The 18,016-nt window shown below is 44.7% G+C and overlaps 1 protein-coding gene across 1 annotated transcript in view; it reads left to right on the forward strand.

Moving 5' to 3' along the window:
* Nucleotides 1-4,267: 4,267 nt before the first annotated feature.
* LOC115325237 (cytochrome P450 3A6-like) overlaps nt 4,268-18,016 on the forward strand; it is a 73,806-nt gene continuing 60,057 nt past the window's right edge. The window contains exon 1 of the mRNA XM_042293573.1: nt 4,268-4,453. Within this exon, the coding sequence (XP_042149507.1) occupies nt 4,268-4,453 (186 nt within the window). The remainder of the gene's footprint in view (nt 4,454-18,016) is intronic.

Raw genomic sequence — 18,016 nt, forward strand, 5'->3', positions numbered from 1 at the left:
GAACTCGTAATGACCACAGTAAAAAGAAAAAAAAAAAGATTGAGTTGTCATTTTGGCGTTATCGAGCCTAGGAGCTTCGGTACTCTGGGAGCATTCAGTGACTGTAAGTAGACCTAAAGCTAGCTGCCTTAATCTAAACTAAACTCGTCGAATGCGTTCAAACGCAGAACGCGGGCGTTTGGATCTTGCATTAGAGCGCATTCGACGCGTGCACTTGCAGATAAATGCGGTTTGCTTTAAGAAAGAAGGACCGAAAGGAATGCACTCTTTACATTTTTTTACTAGAAAGCAACTATTAAAGCTTGATTTTTCTGTTTCTCGAATTCCTTTTAGGGAATTGTGGTAACATTCAAACAATGGACGCAGAAGTACGGGTCTGTCGTAGGGTACGTGAACGCTCTCACTATTATCGATAGTATTATGGCAGGCTTGATTCCACAGCAAACCCACTGATCGCGCAGTCATACGTGCGGTTATTACATTAAACTTTAGAGCGATATTTGCCCCTCAATCGGTGGTACCAAAGTTTGTGTATAATGGATATACATTCCAGCGGCTAAGTTTACAATCTTCACCAGTTCTGAATAATATTACAGTTTCTATACAGAATTCCGTATTTTTGCTAAGTACCAATAGACCCATAAAATTAACCCTTCTGGTAATTTTATAAAAATCGAGGAAAATAAAAAAAATATATTACAGACATTTATCTTCGAAGTCCCGTAATTTATTCAATAAATAGCATTGAAAGGGCAGAAAATCTGTGTGTAATTTCGTTTATGTTTTACTTATGTCGACTCGAAACACAGCCCGGCTGGAAGGCTGCTTTCCGGCTTAATTCGGTATATGCCGCAAACACGGAACCCCATTAAATAAAACGACTTCTGAAAGAATTTTCAAATTTAAATAAAGCTTTTTCATGCTCCTTGCGTCTTTCTAGATTTTACAATGGAAGAGTACCCATGGTGTTAATCAAGGACCTCGACGCTATTAAACAAATTCAAATCGCCAAGTTTAAAGACTGCAGTTCCCGCGGGGTAAGGTGGTTTTCCTGTTCTGGACGCTTCACACCCTTCACACTCCACTGCAACCAATTACAAATAAAAGTACACTAAAACCCACCAATTTTTTTTATTTTTTGCCAGGTGGTTTAATATAGTATCAGGAGACTACCCATTCAATATTTTGCTACATAGTCACGTATATTTCAATAAAGCCAAAAAACTCACTGCTCCAAACCGAAACACGAGCACGGAACCTCATGAGCGGAAGTCACGTGGCTACTCCCGACCACGGTATTTTGTTTTTCTCCGCTTCTGCGGCGTGAAGTAGACAACGAAGTTGCGTGCATTGTTTGTCGCGCGATTGTTTCGCACTAATATCCCTTTCGCTCGATGTTCTGCGCATGAAGAATCGATCGGCCGGTACCAGGAATGACAGTTCCGAAGTAGCGGCCCCACGTCTGTCGCAACCACTGCCCTCTATTGTAGTACGCTGGATCGCGGATCGGCAGCCTGTCGGTGGCAGCACCCGCGGCGACTACTTGACACCAGGCAATACACGCAAGTCTATGAAAGACGCCCACAAAAATAGGCATACTGAAGCTTGTACGCAGTGCTCGAAGGCGAGTTTATTATTACATGCTGCGATCATTATGTCGGGTGTTTGAAGTTAGAATCGGTATTTTTCGAGCGTCGGAACGCCGATTAAAATAAAATCTAACGTGCCGGAGTACCCTCGGCTGAGCTGGCAAACCTGATCTCGTAGTGGAGTAAACAAAGGAACTTGCCATCAATAAGACCGTTTTCGGGGAAGCCCAGAACTTGATGAATGTCGAAAAAAGTTCCCTCTTGACAGCGGCTTTCCGGGAGTGAATGAATTCCGCGTAGCAACGCCTAAAATTGTCGTCTGCTAGACCCAACCCATCGAAACGGCCACCGACTCCGCGATATACTCTACGTATAACTCTTGTCTCATTGAACTGCACTACATTTGCCGCCAAGCGGAGTTACACTTGACCACGAAGCATTGATTTATAAGAAGTGTGAGGGCTTTCAGTTTTAATGTTTGTGCAGAAGGTATATGAAAGGCTTCCCGAAAAACAGCCAAAATGTTTTAGTATGAACAACGCCTTAGAAACGGGGGACGCGCCATTTTTGTCTCGTTTTTTGTATAGGGTTTTATGATCCCGTGCATTAGCTGGTGTGAATTAAGTACTGCCGGTGGCGGCACTCGTTCACAGCAAGACAAGCCTCGGTCCGCGATCCAGCCTATTACAATAGAGATCAGTGGTCGTACCGTTGATACGTCGTGCGCCGCCATGGCGTCGTCCAGCCCGCTGTATGCCTGCGGTACGTCGCCATATTGAGAATGACGTGTATTTTTGGTGGTCTGTGCAACATCTATTTTTTCTTATCCACGTATTTGCAGTTTTTTGGAGGCCACACAAATCGGGTTGGTATTCTTTTTTTTTATTTTCTTAATATTGAATGCGTGCATTAGTTGACCCACGACTTTGAATATATTTGGTGCACATCGTTTGAACACCACGTGACCAGGAAAAATAAAGTGGGCGCGAGTGAAACCGGTCGGTTCTGGACCCGGTGTTTTCGATCGGGAAAAAACGAATTTCGAGCCGCCGATTGCGTTCTGGGAAGTTGGGCTTTTATATGTCATCTTTAAATAAAAACCTCGGCGAGCGCAAATACCCTGTCGGTGTCTCTTTAAGAAGGGCTGAGCCTGGCTAGTCCCAAACAGTATCATCGCTCTCCAGCCAGTAAGACTATAAGCCGATGAAAAAGGAGAAGATATATTCACCAAGCAAGGAACAAAAACGTCACGCCCCGTTCTTATGAGGTCTCGAATCTTCTCTCAACATGACGGGTTACTTTTCTGCAGATCACATCCATGCTCTCTGTTCATCATCCTTTCCGAAAGTTACATATCTTCAACGCTTCGGGTCAGAAATGGCGGAGCATTCGTGGAGTATGCACCAGATCGTACAACTCCAATCATCTGAGAAAGGTATAATTGGTTGCCTGAGTAGACAGCTATGCACCTTTTCTACGTGGGCGCCCCCCCCCCCCCCCCCCACCATCTTCAATTATGTAACTTCCGGTATGCGTGAAAACATCGCTTTCTTCTCTCCTCGACAGTAGAACGTGTTAACATTTTTATTGCAACCGTCATTCGTTCTTGATATGACCCTTTTATATATTTTACTTGTTGGAGGTTGTAACCTCTTGCTTTTTGTTCGGAACGCATGCCGGATGGGGGGTACAACGTGGCTAGGTGCGAGGCTAAACAAAAAAGGTGTATAATTCTGGGAGTAAACTCATTGAACGTAGTGGTCTCCCACGTGCGCAACAATTGAGGCTGCACATTAGCATCTTCTTGCGACTGTATGCTTTAGAACATCTTAACATTTCTTCCATAGTAACCAAGACAAAGAACGTTAAAAAAGGGGCAAAACAACGATTCTCAATGACGAAACAACTACAACCAGGTAGAATACCCAAAAGTGTTAGCATAGTCTTTCCCACACGTTAAAGCCTAAATACTGTCATTTTAACATACTAATAATTCTTCTGGGTATGCGAACGCAAAAGGAAACGAGGGACACACAAAAACACGTGGGGCACGGACAGTGTTTTTGTGTGTCCCGTCTCTCCTTTTGCGCTCGCATACCAAGATGTTTAACCAACACACCCGTCTAATTTTATCTATACTAATACTGTCATCTTAACATAAACAAGCCTTCCAGGCTTGCCTATGTTAATACCTTTGAGTATTCAACTTGGCTGAATTGGTGTCGTCTTGGAGACTTGTTTTAGTTTGCCTGTTTTATTATTGTCCCGTGTCTCAGGTTACTATGGAAATTCTTCACCAGCTGGCCTGTGTTTTCGCCCTCTTTTCGATAAAATTTCTTACGACAAAAAACACACTGGCACCATCTATCGGGTAGCCATGGAACATTCGGCATTTCCGTATATCTCATTTTCATCGCGCATCATCCTTTCTTCCTTGGCTCGAAAGACTGATGACATTGCTATAAGCGATCATTTCTCATAAATAGTACCTACATTAGATCTGCGAAACGCCGCAGAACCTTCGCTGTAGTAAAGTGAAGTTCCATGATCAACACACAGAGGCCGCCAGCCTGCCAGATTGTTCTTCGGTCGCAAGAGGTTTCAAGAACTCGGTCATAAGCAAACGCAAGTGCGTGAACTAGCTGATACACGAGAGGTATGCGATGTTCCCGTTCCAGATGCCGCACCTCTTGGAGCGCTGCACGGACGAGTTTTTGGAAGTCCTCGAAGGGACGTCCACTCAAGACCAGTCCATCGACACCTTAGCTATATGCAAAACCTTCGCGGCGAACACGATGCTTCGGACGGGATTCAGCTTCAGGCTGGACGAGCAAGACAAAACCGGAAGAGAAGTCAGGAACTACGTCAGGAAGCTCACGCTTAGGAACATCGCGGTCTTCCAGGAAGGACTCCTGCACTGGCTTTCAAGTAGGCATCCGTTTTTTTAATTTTTTTTAAATTTTATTTTATGATTGTCACGGACAATTTAAATGAAACGCAGGGCTTCGCCCATTGTGATCCTGCTCCTTGCTCCTTGATTTGTTCATCGGCGGCCTGGTCGGCTGATACCGCCAGGATTTCCCATTGACTGCGCACCGATCAGCAGATGTTTAGAGCGGCACCGCGATTCGATGAAGGCTAAAGTCCCTAGATAAAAGCTACCTCCAAGTAGCGTCATTCTTTGAAGCGCCAACTACGTGACAGTGCAGGGTTTAGGAAGCGAATGGCGACGCACAACGAAGGTTTGAACTGAATGCCGCCATATTGTTCCAGCGGAATATGCTTTGTCATTTGTATTGGTTTTCGTTAGCGGTGTGCGAATAGTAGTTCGAATCAAAAAGCGCAGCGTCATGCCTAGCTTCTTCACTGTTAAAAGAACTGGCCGTCTTGGCTTTCCCTTGCATTGTTAAGGCGATGGATAACGCAGCAGTATTCGATTCGAACCACTATAGGCATCCTGGGCTGTCCACGAGGCGCTGCGAAAAATGACTTTTTAGGACTTGTTTTGGGTAGTACAAACTTGAGCGACTCAAACTGACACACATATAGAAGCTTGCTTGCTATGGGGGCGCGGAACACGATAACGAGGAATAGAGAAAAAATGAAAAATTTGAACGTCGTCAAAGCATAGGCCAAAGCTAGGACGATAATAGCGTGAACCAAGATGCGCCATATCACGCGTTCCAGAGAAACATAAAGGGGAGGAAAACACAAAAACGTCGGGACGCCAGATGCTCTAACCTCACCACTTAGAGATACGAGACGCCTACCTTAGCGGTGGTGGCATGAATCCGGAACTTTCGATTGTTTAGCGGCGTTAAACGTAGCTGATTTCGGACGCCCTGAAGGTGTTTTTTCCGTTTTTCTGCACTGCACAGAAGGAAAAAAATCACAGAGAAGACGCCACAAAAGTGGGAGTCCCAACCAGGTGAGCTTGTACTACCCAAAACGAGGGCGCCACAGTTTGTTCAAAGCTCCAGCACAGGAGGCCCATTCGCACGACCCTAGTTGGCGTTACTTGTAAAAGGAGTACCAAGGGACCTTAATGGAGGCAACCAGGCAGCGCCCAAAACTGCCTCGTCAAGGGCACTCATCGTCTTTCTGCATCCGCCCTGTCGCCGATTAAACTAATCACTCAGTAAATGAACCATGATCCTGCGCTTACATTTGTGCGTGATCGTTTTAGCTGGGGATCACGAACCCAAAAACAAAACGATCATCGTGACGCTGCAATTTCGGGCGCTGTTTGGTAGTGAACCATTTGCGCGGTTCCACTTAAAGTGAGAATGAATATGAAATATGAAGTTTCTTTCGATTAGGTTAGTTTTCCACTTTACAAGAGGGTCGCCTTCACACCGGCGGGTTTGACTCTGCGATAGACCTTCTGCTAAATTACCCGACCCTTAAAGGTAAAATCCGCCGACATTTTGAGCTACCGAATACAAAGGCATAATCTGAATGCAGATGGCTTCCTGATTCCGAAATGCAATGCCGTTCTCCCAGATTCACTCTAGTTGATTAGAAAATGTGATATTTTGTTTGCTGCCGAAACGTAAACATCGTTCTCCCTAGTTTTTCCCCTGTTTTCCCCGCCGCCGAAGCCTGACGTCACTTGTGTGCAGCGACGCGCGGCCCGCCAATCGGGTACGCTCGTGCCCCCCCCCCCCCCCCCCCCCCTTCTCGCGTCTAACAGCAAAAGAACCGGGCCGTTCGTGTTGTTTGAAGCTGATAATTATCGATATTTGCACAAAGTCTGGCCATGGCCTACGTGCCTAACTATAAGAAAGTAAAAAAAAAAGGAATCAATCGGAACTTTCATAAAACCGTTTTTGCAACTCGCTACGCTTAAGCCGCAGCTCGTTAGTTTCGTAATATCGCCAGTAAACCCGTTCTCCCTTTACTAAAAGATGGCTGGCGAAGAAAGGTCGAAGAGTCACGCAATATATTTTTTGACGAATTACCAAAGCACCGCGGAAAATGCTCGGAATGTGGGTGCTCAGAATACACGCTCGTATGACGTGAAGGAACGTGCCATTTGTTTTAGATTTTCTTTTGAAAAGTTACTGTTGCAGGCGTCAGCACGTGTAACTACTCTTGTGGCATGAATAGGCTCCTTGGTGCTTAAGTAATATAGCAAAAGGTCTGTAGGCCATTTCTGAAAAGCGCTTCTGGTCGATGCAATTTTTAGCGTTCGTGCGTGTGGCGCGTACATTGCTCGCCTTCCAAAGCGGCGAACATGTTCATGCCGGGCTGGGACCTGAGACATGTAGACTGTGATTCTCGTAAACAATGAATTGTATAGAATAGAATGAACTGCATTCGTGTAGATCAGATGACAGGTTACTGGTCATGAAGATCCTGTTAAAATGACGATTAAGAGAACTTTGCAATCACCAACCCAAACATCAAGGTGCAATGGAATTCATTCATTCATTCATTTGTTTATTTTCTGTGCTCATGAACAGCTTGACGCCTTGGTAATGATGCACAACAAAATGTTCACAGTTTAGTTAGAACAGTCTTAAAAGCTGCGAAATTTGGGTTAAAAACATTAATATCTGCTCCCCTGGGAGTATTGTAGAAGTGCTGAATACGGGTCATGGGACTGGTTTGGAATGCGTATAAAATACACAACTACACTCTTCATCTCAAAATAAAGAATATTTGCTTGAAGATACAATAGTGCGTGAGGTACAGAAAGACATAATAAATCTTTTAATTAAAAATAAGTTAACAAAAGTTGCTAAAAAATATGTACCCGTATTTTTTCTCTTTACTTTTTGAGTAGAATGCGACGCGTTCAAACACCCATCCACGAGAGCACATGGGAAAAAGGTAATTCTATATAAGATTTTTCTTTAAAATTAAGTTGGTTTAGCACAGTTTTCATCAGTTTTAAATCTGAATACCTCCCCTCAACAACATTAATATTTTCATGATTAAATAAAAAACTTTTCAGCTCTGTATAAAATTTCTCCGCAATGGAATAAATTAAAGACGTTTTCACCACTTCTTCTGCAAAGAATATTGCACACCAACCATTTAACAAACCAGGCAAGGCTCTATCGTATTTTAATGGAGCTCAACACCTGCTTCATAAACCTCTGTAATAGCAGACAGAAATAGCAATCTGTCGAAAGTCATGTCTAAATTCAGACTTGAACTTTGTTTAGATGTTTCACTTCGCGTCTTCAACATATCACCGTGTGAGTGGAACTCTGAGAGTAGCCCGAGCTAGATTCGACGTCCGAAACAGATATAGTGTTTATAAAAAAACAAATAAAAAAATAAAAGAAAATCACTGAACCAATTGTGAATAACAAATGTGACTGTGCAAAATGTCGACTATAGTGGTATATCGTGTACTATATTTCTCAATATTATTAGCGCCCTTCTTTAGACGGGTGTCGTAATGGTCACAGCCGGCTTGAGCTTGCGCTTGCCGCTCTTGAAGCTGTTCCAGCTGCTGAAGGAAACAACTCGCAGCTCGCGGCTATAAAGTATTCCGAGCAAAAGTGAAAATATTTCACGTGACACCAGTTTTCTCGGCACACAGCTTGCACAAACGTACCTTGACGTCGCTGGTCTCCATTGCTGCCGGGGAACGCTTTTTTTTTTCTCCCACAAAAACAAGGGTAAAAAAAAAATCTTTTTACCGGCACTGTTTGTACAATCTATCGCGGAGCACATATTGCTACTCATTGCAAAGGAACTTTCAACCTTGAAGCTGCGGAAAAATGATCTCGATCGCTGGCGTCCGGAAAGCCCCTTGGCGGGCCGCGGCTGCCCGAGTCCCTCGTCTGCCAGCACAATCGTGATGTACGCGGGTAGGGAGAAGTAGGGATTTCTCATTGTTGCCAGTAGAGAGTCGCCTCCTGGAACCCTCGCGGCCGGCGTAACTTGAAAATTCCATAACTTCACGGAAAAGTTTTATTTTCTTAAAATATTTTGGTTATCATTTGAGAAAGGGTTATTGACGCGGTCTGCAAATTTCCAGCCAAATCGAAGTCTACCGAAAAATCGGCGGAGTTCCCCTTTATAGGGGTGATGAAACGATATCAGGTTCGGATTTTCACTACTTTGCAGAGGCGTACTAGTCCTAGTCTGGCCCAACTATACTCGCAGGGACCGCCGCTGATTCGGAAGGTTCTTTGTCGTGGTGAAATGGCGAGGGTGAAAGAGGAGTATTTTTTCACTCTTGCCTCCACGAAGCATGATGACTTAATTGTGGGATTGAAACCACCCGCCTGACGACAGTCCAGGGCGGCTTCTAGATTGGACACGAGAACTGCGTGAGCACTCGAGTTCGGCTCGTAGCCATCAATGCCTCAGCGGACACTCGGGTAGTGGCTCGTGACCAACCAATGCGGTAATGACAATATCCGAATAAACAATGGTTGGAGCTCAGCACGTTTTTATTACTTTTCTAACGCCAGCGCGTGGCTATGATTCACCTTTAGCACCGCGGGTACAGCAAGAAGCGGTGAGCGAGGGAATGCGGGACCACCGCTAAGGAGAAACAACCGGAGCGGTCGGTTTGGAATGGACCCGAAACTTGGGCGCCATCTATCCTCGTACGAGTGAAGGCCTCGGTGCGCCGAACATAATGTGGTCGCCACGTCGGACAAAGATTAATCACCTAAATGTTTCTTCCACGGTGACCTTGGCGGCATAGGATAGGCAACAGGCAACCTGGCCGCTTGTTGTGTCTCCGAGTTGAGGGGTGAACGATGCTCATATTTTTCGTTTTTTTTTTTTTTTTTGTGACTGCCATTTCCTAGAAAGCAAAAATAAAGCACTTTTATTCAGTTATCACTTTTAGGGAGTGGCCAGATTAGGACCACTACGGCTCTCTCCTTAAGCACACCATGACCACCCTCCCAGAAGATAAATCGTAGACACACCAGCGTTTGCCCGAAGCGCTAATCGCGGCTAAAGTTAGCCGCAGTACCTAGGAGAGGGATTTTGAAATCACGTGACAGGCTTGGTAGGGTTGCGGGGTAACATGGCGGTGCCCCAGTGAGTGAGCGCCGCCCGCTTTGGAACTAATATGTCGTTGTAGCTGCAATATCGGGCGGGTTAGTCAGGAACGAACGGTGCAGGAGTGTTTCGCTTTGCCTTTCATCACCTAAATCGCAAAGCATGAGCAATGACCTCGCCCCATTTTTTAGATAGTCTTTCGATTCTGGCCATTCCTAAGCCTAAATGAAGGCGATAATTGTCGGAATGTCAACGTCTTTGGAAAGTGGATCGCCTTGACTCAATCGGCCGGGTATTGATATCACACAAAAGCAGACAGCGTCCCAATAGACCTTTTTCTAAATTTCTCAAGTACCGAGGTGCTTGCTACGAGTGTAGTTACACGCGCTGCACCTGCTGGCGTCTCCAGTAGTAATTGTTGAAAAGCAAAAAGTCTAAAACAAATTTTGACTCGCACACGCGTTCGTCAAAGCTTATGATTATTTACTTAAAATCTTTTATAAGAGAATGGCCAGCGCGCGCCGACAGTAGAACCACACTTTCAGCGTTCTTCTCGGTGCTTGGGAATTTTAGAAAAAGATTTATGGGGACGCAGTCTGCTTTTGCGTGCTATCCATACCCGGCCGATTGAGTCAAGCAATCCACTTTCCAAAAATATTGCCATGCCGACAGTTATCGCGTTCATTTAGGCTAAGGTATAGCCAGAATCGAAAGGCTATATAAAAAATGCGGCGAGGACATTGCTCATGCTTTGCGATTTAAGTGACGTAAGGCAAAGCGAAAGCCTCCTGCACCATTCGTTGCTAACTAACGCGCCCGATGTTGCAGCTACAACGACATATTTGTTCCAAAGCGAGCGGCGCTCACTCATCGAGGCACCGCCATGTTTCCCCGCATCCCATCCCAACCGAGCCAGTCACGTGATTTCGAAATCCCTGTCGTAGGTGCTGTGGCTAACTTTAGCCGCCGCGGTTAGCGCTTCGACCAAACAGGCCCAGAACTTTCTTAACGAGCGCCGAACAAGGCGTGTTGAAATAATGTTGATCCCATCTTTTTCTCGCTGCAAAGTTATCAACATTCCAACCCGATACCGTTTCATGACCCCTTTAGCAGGTTGCTAAGACCGGCAATCTTGATGGCGTGGATCGCACGTCGCAATGCAACTGTGCAAGTCCGCCATCAACAGGCGCTCAGCAGTCGCGCACACAGCTATGGCCGCCAGTGAATACTCGCTATGGACCTTTTGCACACGCGCCAGATTACAGCCGCCATTGCTGACCTTCTCTTGTCTTACCGAGATACCGAGCCACCGAAACGGGTGTTGACGAGCCTCTGCAAAGGTGAGTGCTGGGGAAAAAGACATAGTAGAATCTAAAGTGACAAAGACCTGGCTTGCTGGGGTAATGATGAATTGAAGTAAACGGAATACGAAGAAACGAAAACTTAAAGTCGGTCATGGCGGCGCCCATGCACAGCTGCTGCAAAGCGTGTGTACTTCGTCTCACCTTAGCGTGGACTATTGTTAGCAGCGCATGCTAAAAGCGCGAGCTAGTTGCTTTGGATGAAGCCTCGGCGTCCGCACGAACGCTCATGCAGTGAGTGCTCCAGTCAAGGCAATCAAAGCCAGCGTCTGGCGCTTGCACGGCCTTCGCAGTTAGTCGATGGTAGAGAAACTAACAGAGAGAAGGGGACGAGAGCGCTTGGGAAGGTCAGAACGCTTAAATCTGCTTCGAACGATTAGTAAGTAGACCCAGTGTTGGGACAAAATACTTGATAAAAGTATTTAAGTTAAGTTACTAAATACATACTTCATAAAGTATTTAAAATACTATTCAAGTTACTTTCGGTTTGAAGTATCTTGAGTAGACTACAAATACTGAGAAATGTAATTTAATTACTTGTGAAGGTACTTCCGCAGTGCGTATTTTGTATAGACATCAGTGAGAAACATAATTATACAGTTGCGCATATCTGGTTTACCAGAATGGTTTATTAGTACTCAACGACACAAGACGAAAAAAAAAAAAACATCGTAGGGCTATTTTATATAGCCAAAACCATAAGGAGCTGAATATCACTATTACATGTTAGAAAACATTTCTGGGACAAAAAAAAGAGGCCGCTTTAGTTATTCGCAACTTTCACGACCTATAGGGGGCGCGCTGGAGCCTATCAAAATGGCTGTCATTTTGATGATCGTAGAACAGCAGTAACAGGCGACACGTAATTAATTCTAGTTTAGTCTCATACGAGTAGTATTAGAGCTTTAATTTATTTTCTTCCGCCTGGAAGGTGTCGGCAAGCACCTTTCTTGTGAAGCCGATCATAAAGAAGCTAGGGAGCGCGATTCTCATACCGCCGTACCACCACCGCTGAATGTTGCTAATAGTGACATCGCTGAATATCACGTCCTGCGGCGGGCCTTAGATGCATCATTTAGCTACAATCCATATTTCCTATATGGGAAGTTCAATATATATAAACTTGGAATATACAAATGAGAGAATGAATGACAAAGAGCCCAGATAATAGCCGCGGCACTCGTCACACCTTCTTGAAGTAGGTTGCGTTCAGAAAGGCACTCAACGTTGGGGAACGCTTTGTTGGCATTTTGAGAAGTCGTCCTGATAGTAGTTAATTTCCTGTTCTTTTCTCTGCTTAGCAGTGTTCGCTTACAGAGAGTGTTCGAGAGAGCAATAAGTGCAGGACTGACGAAAAAAAAAAAGAAACAAGAAATCTCGAGGTTTGCCATAGCGGCGTAAGATACACAACAAGCAAAAAGAAGTGTTTTCTTTTTGTGCCCACATCTCATTTTTTTTGTATATTTTTTTTTTGCACACTGCAGTTTGCATTGTGGTCGTGGGTCGTTTCCCGTTCTATGTTGCGCCTCAGTGTGGCAATCTTTACTTCCGTAAAAACACCCGCTTTGTTTGAGGATTTTTCGGGGAAAACTCTAGGAGAAAAGAGGGCGTTTTCGGGGAGGCGAGAGGGAAAACCTTCACTGGTACTAACTTTTGGGCGAAATATGAGTCACAATCGGCACAAAAGCGATGTTTTCACGAGCTCATTCTAAGCCATCGGAGTTTATCGGAGCTAGCTGCAGGATTTGGTTGCTCGAAAAAAATGTTCAAGTTTGCTCCTGCCACGCCCACGCCTCTTCATACCGTTAAACTCGGAAGATGGCGGAACGTCGAAATCGTATTCGAGATAATGAGTACAAGATACTCAGAAATGTAATTGAAATACAGCATCCGATACTCTCGACTAAAAGTATTTGCAAGATAACAAGATACAACAAAAATATTTGAAATACACTATCTTAAGTAGAGTTATTTGAGATAGGCACAAGTCTGGGTAGACCTAAATCTCTGCCTTTGTCTACACTGCGTTCGCCGGACGCTCTCCCATTCGAACGCGCTCGACGAGTGCAGTGGAGGCAAAGGCCTTCAGGGCTACCCAATCACAGATCAACGTTCTGACGTCCCCTCCTCTCCCTCGATTTCTCGCCGCATTGCCGCCCTTGAGTTAGTTACAACTTCTATTGTCGGTATGATGTTTCCTAATAGCCATCTTATGGGTCCTCCCTGACGTCACGAACATGTTCATTACAAGCGAGTGGCAATTTCGATGGTGCGTAAGAAGCGCGGTGGAAACCTAGACATCATGTTCCCAAATCCACACCGTAGCGAGAGTTGAGAGTCTGCTCTCATTTCTGCCTATTAGAGCAGAAATCATCTGCCCAAGACGTCATCATTAACGTTTGGCCTAGCGTGGAAGGCTGATCACAGCGACTGTTTTGGTCGCGCAGCTCGCAGCTGTGAAGTATTTTCAGCACAAGCGAGAAGGTTTTATGGAACACAGGCTTCTTCGCCACACCGCTCGCGCTAAAGCGCCTACATCTTACACACCTGCTGCAGAGCGAGGTTTGTCCTCCAAAAGGGGGCGAAAAAAAACAAAAACAACTATGCAATGTTTTCTAACAACGTTTGTGCAATCTATCGTTGAGCATATGTTGCGGAGATGGCAGAAATTACATTACTTTAACGAAATCATAGTAGTTAAATTTTTGATTGCGCTAATGAGTAATTTCATGAATACATTTTATGTACTGGTAATTTAGTAATTTAATGAATTACCGTCAGCTGAAAATGTTGAGAAGATCACTCATTACGTTTAAAATTCCCATTGTTCAATATCAGAGAGTTTGCAAGCTCTAAGGAAAAAAGATAGCTGTTTTGCAGGGCAAAATACTGTGAAAGAGGGAAAAAAAGGGGGAACCTCAAAAAAAAAAAAAAAAGAAATAAGCGAAGGCCCATTTCTGCGCAAAGCCTCCTACGTTGCGCGCAACAAATGCACGAAGGTGGACTCGAAAGGCGAAGCAGATAGAGAAAAGCTCTCCTGAGGAGATATCACTGGAAAGCCAGGGTTCACGAAACTCCCAACAATGCGGATTCCCGGCACAACGTCATCCGGACGGCACAAGGCTGCAATGCAAAAAGCACGCCACCAGTAAGGTCAAACCATTCTAAAACCTGAGCCAATAGGAAATTCAGATCGCCAGCCTTGCTCTTTCATCAAGCGAGGTCAAGCCGTCAACGTTCGACCATTGCGATCTAAACAACAAACGACCGGGCTCGATAGTTAATATGAAATGTAAGTTTAAAACCTTGCAAATAATTTTTTTTTTTTTTTGTAGTCGTAGCCGACGGGAAGCGAGCAAAAGTAGGTACCGCGCGCGGTTACCTCTCTTCATTTTCCTTGGGAAGTTTTGTCAGGAATGAGAAAACGCGAACATATTGGCACTCATCCGTTCGGAAAGCACAAATTTTAGAAAGCTCCTGCGATCCATTCCCTTCCCTGGCGGCGTGTCTGCCCCGCCAAGACTTGTCCCCTTTGAGTGACGATGCGGATAACTACTCTGTGTCTTGGAACAATAATGCACGAGAGAAATACCCGGGAATCCGTGGACATAGTGCTCTTAGGAGAAAAAGATAAGATTCTATTCCTGGTCAAAGGGGAAACTTTTCACTTGACTTCTTGTGAGGACGAGCTTCCATGGCCCGACTTAGTTTACTGACAGCGACTACTACAGCGCTTGCGTTGTCGTGCATGTTCCTCTTCTCTGTAGTTGTCTCTTTGTGCGCTGTTATGTTCACTGTGACTACGACTTCGCCAAAATAAGAAAGACGGAATCACATCAGCCTTCAACTGTGGACCTTCATCGTTGATTGAACCGCGAAGTCGTGAGGCGACTGTTTTAGGGGCGAAACTCCTTATGGGCTAGCCATGTCCGTATGTCCGTCCGCCGTCGGGTGCACGTGCTCCTGCTCGTGAGCTCACGTGCTCACGAGCACGTGAGCACGTGCTCCCGTGCTCGTGTAGGGCAAAAAAAAAGAAAACAACTGCATCTCCACGTGGTGAATGATGTTGATTGGGGCGAAGCTCTGGTGGTGCTTGCCTGCGTAGGCGGTGAGCCGCAGCATGCCGAGCCTTTCGTTCGTTTTCACCCCTGTCAGAAAGGGAATATGTCGTATGGAATGTGGTTAAATACGCATTTGAGCATTTGAACGCTGCGTGACATGGATGAAAACGAACGAAAGGCTCGGAATGCTGCGGCTCAGTGTCTACGCAGACAAGAACCACCACCAGAGCTTCGCTCCAATCAACATCATTCACCACGTGGAGATGCAGTTTTCTTTTTATTCCCGTTTAAAGAAGCTCTTCGTCATGTTTAAAGGTACGGTGCAACGATATTCAATTGGAATGTTTTTTACTTTACACGAGCTTACTGGCACTAGTGGGACTCAAGGATACTCGCACGCAACGCCACTGGCCAAGAAACTCTTTTGTTGCGCTGTAATTTAGAGGACAAAAACCGATAGTTTTCATTCAATCTCTCCTTCGCAAAACCTGATGATGTAGCTGGGCGGTAGCAGTACCGCCCAGTGACGATATTTGAATGCGGCTCATAGATTCGACCTGAGCATGGCGTGGACACCCGATTTGGGCTCGTGATAATCGATTGCTCGAGAAGCATTCGGGTAGTGTCCTGTTTCCATTCGCTGCAATGGCGACAACAGCCGAACCATAGAAATGTCTGGAACTCAGCGCGTGTCCTGTGCCTTTCCAGCCCCAGCGCGTGGCTATGATCAACATTGGCGGCATATAATCGACTCCGGATCACGTGGCCGCTTGTTCTGGCTGCGAGCTGAGGGGTAGAACTCTGCTCGTTTTTCTTTGTTATTTTTCTGTGACTTCGATTGCGTGTGGTGAAAAATGAACGGGTATTTCACAGGTCATTAACGTCAGGAATCCGCTCTAAGTGGTATTTGCGCAATCTGTCCGCCTTATTCGCCAGCGGAGTGGCTGTTCAGTACGGCTCGCGAGGAGGCGCATTTGGCTTTTGCGGCGCAAACAGGGAGACCTGAGTTCTGGTATACATACTCTAAAAAAATAAACACAAATTGCTACCTAAAATTGAAAAGTAATGCCAAAGTTATTTCGTTAATTTTAGAAGTCACTGTAATCTAATGTCACTAATTGTAGTCTACTGTAGTTTTTAATGTAGTTGAATTACATTTTTGCGATTTGAGGAAAGCAATTAGTAATATAATTTAATAGCTTTGTGAAAATAGTTTTGCAATCTCTGACATACCCATGGTCAAAGAAGTTTTGACCTTGAGGCTGCAGAGAAAGGATCGCGATCGCTGGTTACCCGGGAAGCGACTTCCAGTGTCACCCGTCCTCCTTCCCGCTAGTGACGTAGTCAAGAAGGGAAAAGTAGGGAAATTTAAGGACCTGTAGAGAGTCTCCTTTTCGAACTAAAGCGACCCGCTAAATCTGAAGTTTCAAATATATAGTATTCCAGGTAACTTATAAGACTAGTTTTACGTTTATTTTCCTTCTTTTTCGGAAGACGAGATTAAAGTAATATGCATGTTCATTATTTAGGCTCTAGAGCAAGTCAGGCTATTTTTGTACCTCGCCCAATTAATTGATTAATTCAGATCAATTATTGAACTTTTGAAATATTCAAATTAGAGCAGACGTTTCAATGACTAAGTTGGAGAGCGTCCTCAGAAACGTCTGATTCAATAGCTTTCATCAAGAAACCACTAACACTGTTGGTTTTTGTGGGCTTCTAAAAGGTGCCGCAAATTACGAAAAAAAAACATGTGACTTCGCGCTTGACAGCCTTGAAGTGCAGCGCTCTCAGCCGTGGCTTGAATAAACAGGCCTGCATGCTAAATAGAACACTGTTGACAAAGCGCTGTTAAAAGATACACGTTTTTTTTTTTGTTTTTTTTTTGCATGATTCGTTAGCTTTCTTTAAGCCCTGAAAAACGAACATTGTTAGAGGTTTCTTGATAAAAAAACACCCAATTGGATATTTATTAGTACACTCTACAACTTTGTGATTAGAAATGTTCCTCTAAATTGAATATTTTAAAAGTTCAATACTTGGTCTGAACTAATTAGTTAATAGGGCAAAGTACAAAAAAATGGCCTGACTTGCTCAACAATGATCATTTTATTTCTTTAGATTCGTCTTTCGAAAGTGGACCATAATATTTATAAACTGTGGCTCAAGTTGCGTGAAATACCCTGTATATATATATATATATATATATATATATATATATATATGTGTGTGTGTGTGTGTGTGTGTTTGCACGGGCGGACGCAGGTATTTCTTGAGGGGGGGGGGGGGGGGGAGTCATGTGTTGGTCAGCGTATCATATGTTTAAGACCCCCCCCCCCCCCCTTTCCCGTTTCTACGCCTTAAATTTTTACCCATGCCGAATCGAAGAGCGGGATCAGGACATCCGGACCCCCCCTCTCAATCCACCCCTGTGTGTGTGTCCGTGTGCGGGCGCGCGTGCGTGTGTGTGTGCGTGCGCGCGCGTGCGTGCGTGTGTATGTGTGTAAATGTGTGTGCGTGTTGGGCGGGGGGCATTTTAGCTATCAAGTGTGAAAGGGCTATTTGGTCTTTCTAATTCCAGCAAAATTGAAGAGTATGAAGAAAAAAAAAATCGCTGGACCCGTACAAAATTGCCGGCCTATCAAGAACTGGGAAAATAAGGCCATATATGGGGTCATATATTGTAATATGTCTATATACGACTCTAATTTCCCAGTTGTGGCCATGAACGGCATTTCTGTGCGCCAGGAGTTCCCTTTTAAGAAGCGCGAGACGTGCCGAGCACAGGATCATCATCTTATCGCTAGCCGCGGTTGCGGCATCAGTTAATGAAGACCCCGAAGCGAGAATAGAGAAGCCTAATCTGAATAGGCCTGGCTTTCTTAAGTTGTAAACATTCTTGTACACTCGAAAAAGTAATAATTTCTATTACCATTAGTTAAAAAGTATACATTTTGGTTACCTCTTTACTTGAGAAGAATTGACCGTTAGTTAAAAATGTAAGCGGTAGTTTTCTTTTTTTTTT

Source organism: Ixodes scapularis, unplaced genomic scaffold (genome assembly GCF_016920785.2).
Source record: "Ixodes scapularis isolate PalLabHiFi unplaced genomic scaffold, ASM1692078v2 PGA_scaffold4__175_contigs__length_147842914, whole genome shotgun sequence".
In the NCBI taxonomy this organism is placed as follows: Eukaryota; Metazoa; Arthropoda; class Arachnida; order Ixodida; family Ixodidae; genus Ixodes; species Ixodes scapularis.